This window comes from Morone saxatilis, unplaced genomic scaffold, assembly GCF_004916995.1.
Source record: "Morone saxatilis isolate NCDOM2014 unplaced genomic scaffold, NCSU_SB_2.0 Contig16, whole genome shotgun sequence".
In the NCBI taxonomy this organism is placed as follows: Eukaryota; Metazoa; Chordata; class Actinopteri; family Moronidae; genus Morone; species Morone saxatilis.
In genome coordinates this window covers 14185729-14190879 of record NW_023339718.1, presented here as the reverse complement: position 1 = coordinate 14190879, position 5151 = coordinate 14185729, and the positions used below count along the sequence as shown (strand labels likewise).

General features: G+C 39.5%; 1 protein-coding gene across 1 annotated transcript in view; it reads right to left on the bottom strand.

The window, feature by feature from the left end:
• Positions 1-2545: 2545 nt before the first annotated feature.
• LOC118325541 (izumo sperm-egg fusion protein 1) overlaps positions 2546-5151 on the bottom strand; it is a 3772-nt gene continuing 1166 nt past the window's right edge. Inside the window, 6 exon segments of the mRNA XM_035658255.1 lie at positions 2546-2729; positions 3139-3307; positions 4621-4657; positions 4660-4773; positions 4994-5019; positions 5022-5120. Of these exon segments, the coding sequence (XP_035514148.1) occupies positions 2651-2729; positions 3139-3307; positions 4621-4657; positions 4660-4773; positions 4994-5019; positions 5022-5120 (524 nt within the window). The 3' untranslated portion in view covers positions 2546-2650.

Sequence of the window (5151 nt, the reverse complement as noted above, 5' to 3'; positions counted from 1 at the left end):
ATTTTCTCAGTTTCTTGCTCTGAGTATCGGGGTACAGTAAGTTAGAACAGTTTACGTTATTTTACATGAGTAATTTCTGTGTTTGTGTCATCTTCTTACTGGTTCTAAAGGCGGCACTCAGTTGGGAAAACGTGATGTCTTTGCACTTTGTGCTGGGAAAAGTTATTCAGCTACTGAGAGCAATGTAAAACCTCCCTATGTCTATTTACTGTACACAGTATCTTCATCACTCCTTCCTTCTTCGCGGCTCTCCTCTGAATTATCATAAGTCTATGAAGATCACAAACACAGTAATCCCTAATCAACATAAACATTGAGCTATAAATAACAGAAAAACCTGCCTATTGTGTGACCTTTATGTGTGTTAAAATCTAAGTCAGCACTTGATTTTTGCTCTTTAGTAACTAACATGACTTCCTGGAAGAACTGACGATACTTTCAGAGAAATACAACTTAATAGTGTCATTGTTTCGATTGTAAATAACCTATTTATAAATTAATAAACCTAAGCCTCATAAAACATGATTAAATCCGCAAACTATGTGACTAAAGTTTACGTTATTTTACATGAGTAATTTTTATATTTGTGTATTTGTCTGTCATCTTCTTACTGGTTCTACAGACGGGACTCAGCTGGGGTTTCTGTGTTCCAGTCAGGATTTAGCAATATTTGAATCAAAATGAGTTGATGACATTGAGTCAGTCAGTGTGATCCAACCATACCCACACATTCCTGATAAGGCAGATTAGTTTTTGAGTGTTAAACTTTGTTGTTGCTTATTGAGTTGTGAATATTTAAATGTAGAGAAATACCTGGTTTAAGGGGCTTTAAGTACATCTCAAGAGTAGTCTTTTTTTGTTTTTATGTGAGAAGTTTTCAAGTCCTCTCAATTCTAGTTAAAGTCAAACACCAGTAATTCTAACTCAGTAGGATATTGTAGACCTCTTTCCGCCCCTGGATAGAGGACAGTCAATGCATTGTTACACACAGAAAAGTATACTTTATGTGCAGTGTGGGATAGTTTATACTATAAAATGTAATCTGACGTCTTTGTCTTCATTTCCTCATAACCCACATTTAAATCACCTTCCTACACACGTCTCCCACACAAACCTCTAACTCCACTTTCTTCATGTTCCCACTTCCCTTCTCCCCCTCCCTCACCCATGCCTGCTGGTCCCTCAGCAGCACTCCTACTTTGTCATGCTCTCTCCCTGCTGAGGCAGCAATTTCAATCCACAGCAGTCCAAACACACACACTTTGGTACACAGTTCATCATGGCTGTCAGTAGAGCCGCTGAGCATGCATTTACTGTAGCCTCAACATGCACTTTAGGCTTGAACACACACATATAAAACCACAGTGAAGTGAGTCTGTTGAGGTGGATGACTGTGACGTGTGTGTCTCTGTATGGTGGGTGTCTTAAAAGAGGGTTTTCTTTTTTCAACATTCGCCCCCATCTCAGCGGCCCGTCAGGAAACAGCCCTGCACGTACACATCCTGTCACCATCCATGCAGGCCTCAGTATCCAAACACACACACACACACCCTCATATTGCATCATTACAACCTATGTCATAGCTCATAGCCTAAACTGATGCGTGATTCAAGAAGTTGATTCTGAAAAATCCCTATAAAACCTGAGCAGTGATTAAATGATTTCAGAGATAACTTTGTTACCTAACTCCTGGACGCGTTGCCTCATACATAAACTTCTATCGCTTGCTTTCATTTTCATTGGGTTCAAATGTTTTATTATCTTTCCTGTGTTAACAAATCAGACCGCCAAGAAAACATCTGGGGTGACACATTGCTGAGAGGTTGGTGCGAATTTGTTGTAGATCTAAGGAAGCAGTGATCGGAAATATGGCATACCAGCTGAAGGTGAGGAGGTGGTGGAGATCATGATAGAACTTATGTGAACAGAAGCAGCTTGTCATCAAAATGCCTAGACTGTAGGCAGACAAGAAGAACAAATAATTACAATGTCTGGTGATTGTGTTGTAAGAAAACAATGACTTCAAAATTATAAGAACATAAGAGTAATGCAAAAGTTTGCTCTTACTCAGACGCTCTGAATGAATATATGAGTAAATAAACCCTAAAAGAAACCCTGATGAAAACATCTGCTGCTAGCTTTTACCCCTCCACGTCTCTCCCCCTCCTGCCACAGGGGATTATCCAGGATTAATTGGATGGCTGGGGCTATTAATCTCTGAAAAACACTGTAATCCGGGAGATTTACCTCATCCCTGATTCCTCTCATAAACGCCCACGTGACAACGCCATTACTCCATTCAGGGGAAACGTGTCCCTGCTGGGGTCAGATCATTGATGTGTTCTGGCTCGCCGCTGCTAAATGTTACGGAAAGTTGAGTGGTTTCTGGGGGATTTTTTTGTGTGTGTTTGTGTGTGTGTTGTACGCTCTGGTTTTATTACACCACAAACTTTCTGTTTTATGAAAGAGAGCTCAATATTTGATTCACCAAGATTTACATCGTCACTTTTTTTTTCAATACATTCATACATTTTCTCACCTCCACTTTATTCCTAGGCATGACTTGGCACTTTGTGCTGGGAAAATTTATTCAGCTACTGAGAGCAATGTAAAACTTCCCTGTGTCTATTTACTGTACACAGTATCTTCATCACACCATGTTTTGTGTGGTTTTTTCCTCTTTCCTTCTTCTCGGCTTCTTCGCGGCTCTCCTCTGAATTATCATCAGTCTATAAAGATCACAAACACAGTAATCCCTAATGAACATAAACATTGAGCTATAAATAACAGAAAAACCTGCCTATTGTGTGACCTTTATGTGTGTTAAAATCTAAGTCAACACTTCTTGATTTTTGCTCTTTTGTAACATGACTTCTTGGAAGAACTGACGATACTTTCAGAGAAAAACAACTTAATGGTGTCATTGGTTCGATTGTAAATAATGAACCTATTTATAAATCTATTGTATCTTTATATGACATAAATCTAAGCCTAGTAAAACATGATTAAATCATACACCGTCTTGTATCATTGTATCATTTAGTTAGTCACTTGCTCTGACTGTTCCGTGTCATCTCTTTCACCTCCACCCTTCCTGCTAAACCTTTTCGTGCCCTCCACCCACTTACTGTCTCTCACCCCAGGACAACTGTGAGGCCTACGCTCGCTGCCAGACTCAAAGCAGTTACCATGGCGATCACTGGCACCAGCAGGCCCTCGGTGGGTTGAAAAGGTGAGTAGTTGTCTCCATCGGGCAGGGGCGGCAGAGTGATTATGGGTCGGTGAGTTTGGTCAGGCAAAGGGGCAACTGTGAGGGAGGATGACACACAGGTGCATTAATAGAGTTGTACAGTAATCTAACTATGAGCAGGGGTTTTCACATGATTTTGCACCAACACCAACCTCCAAACAGACACACAGTGGAGTCCTTTTAAAGGTTTTCTCTTAGAGATCCTCATATTTAAGATTTATTTTAATAATGTAGCAGGTTACTTTTGGAACTGTAGGCATTTGGGGACTAGTAGGGAGAATGAAACCACCTTTTTTTAGAAGTAGTTTTCTTATTTTATAAGGCAATTTTGTTTACAGTATATATTTACAGTATAGGGTGACTAGAACCCAACAAACCAAATGTGGGACAAAGATTATGTTTGTGTGGGACAATGGGGGACACATTATATATATGGAACATGTATGATACAAGTATAAGTACAAGAAAGCCCACACAGCAACATAAGATGAGAGAAAAACCACTCGCCCTCTTAAAGAAATTGACACACCCTGAATCCACCCCACAGACACAAACACGCTCTGTAACAAATTATAAGCCTTACAAAACTGAAATGGTTTCAATGTACATGAGTAGTAGTAGTGAATTAATATCTTTTTTAATTAAGTGCTGGGTTTCTAATTTGGCTTGAGGCCTCTTGGATATCCTTTAATATACCTGAAAACTAAGATTTATACCTGAAAAATACCTAAAACTGAGACATTTCAAGATTAAAGATTCAAGAACTTTATTTGCCATTTGTGCTTGCACACATAGGAACTCATGTGCGGTTGTTGCTCAGAGAGTCAAGTCAAGTATAAAAAAGACACCACAGGAAGACATACATCTAATCTATAAAACATATACATTTTAAATTGCACGAAAACCCATTAAAAGTGTAAATTTGCATTGTGAATTGCACATGTATATTGCATATTGCATAGTGCATAGGCCCCGGAAACAACATAATATAATATATATATTATAGGTGCAAAGTTGCATTGTAAGTGGATTGCACGGTATATTTGCACAGGCCCGGAGACAGTAGTTCATTTTGTTTTTGGCCAAGGAGTCTTACTGTGGCAGGGAAGAAGCTCTTATAAAGCGTGTTCTGTTTGTGATGACATTTGTCACATTATACAGTTTTACGCAGCAACGTTTTACAGATTTTAAATTGTATTTATTTATTTCATTTCTATTCAGTTACTTTTCTTTAGAACTGACAAAATGTTGGTGTTTCTTCTCTGTTCAAAAGTCGTTAACTCATATGTGATGTCACCTTATTGACCATTCAGACGTGATATTATCTGACAATTTTGTTTGTGGTGACGTATTTAAGAGTTGTACGCTACCAGTGAGTAGGAAAGTGACTCGGTAGAAATGGTTCCTCCATTTCGGCCCTGCAGAGAGCAGCGATACGTTCCCTGTTCATCCACATGCAGCTGATTTAAGACCACAGATGAATCGTCTGTCACTACCAAGACTTTGAAGTCACTTTCATTCATCTGCACATACAAATTAAGAAGTGATAGTGATAGTTAAGTGGGTGTAATAGCTGTTGGTAAATAATGCACATTCATGATGATACTGTATTGGCTAAATAAGGGACTAAGCGTACTACGTGGAAATCAGGGAAGCATGCAAGAGGTTTAAAAAGTGGGAAGTGCTAAGCTGCTACGTATGTTTCTGTTTGTGTTTCAGGAAAAAAAGTGATGTCAGAGAGACCTTTTTAGTTCCTGGCACACCAGGGCCCAGGAGTAGGGTTATTCTGGTCTTCCCCACAGAAGGGGATGCCATGGGAGGAAACAGTTCAATACTGCCTGGCCCCCCTCCTCAGCTGGCACTGGGTGCTCTAGACAAAAAGGGAGGAGAGGAGAGAAAAA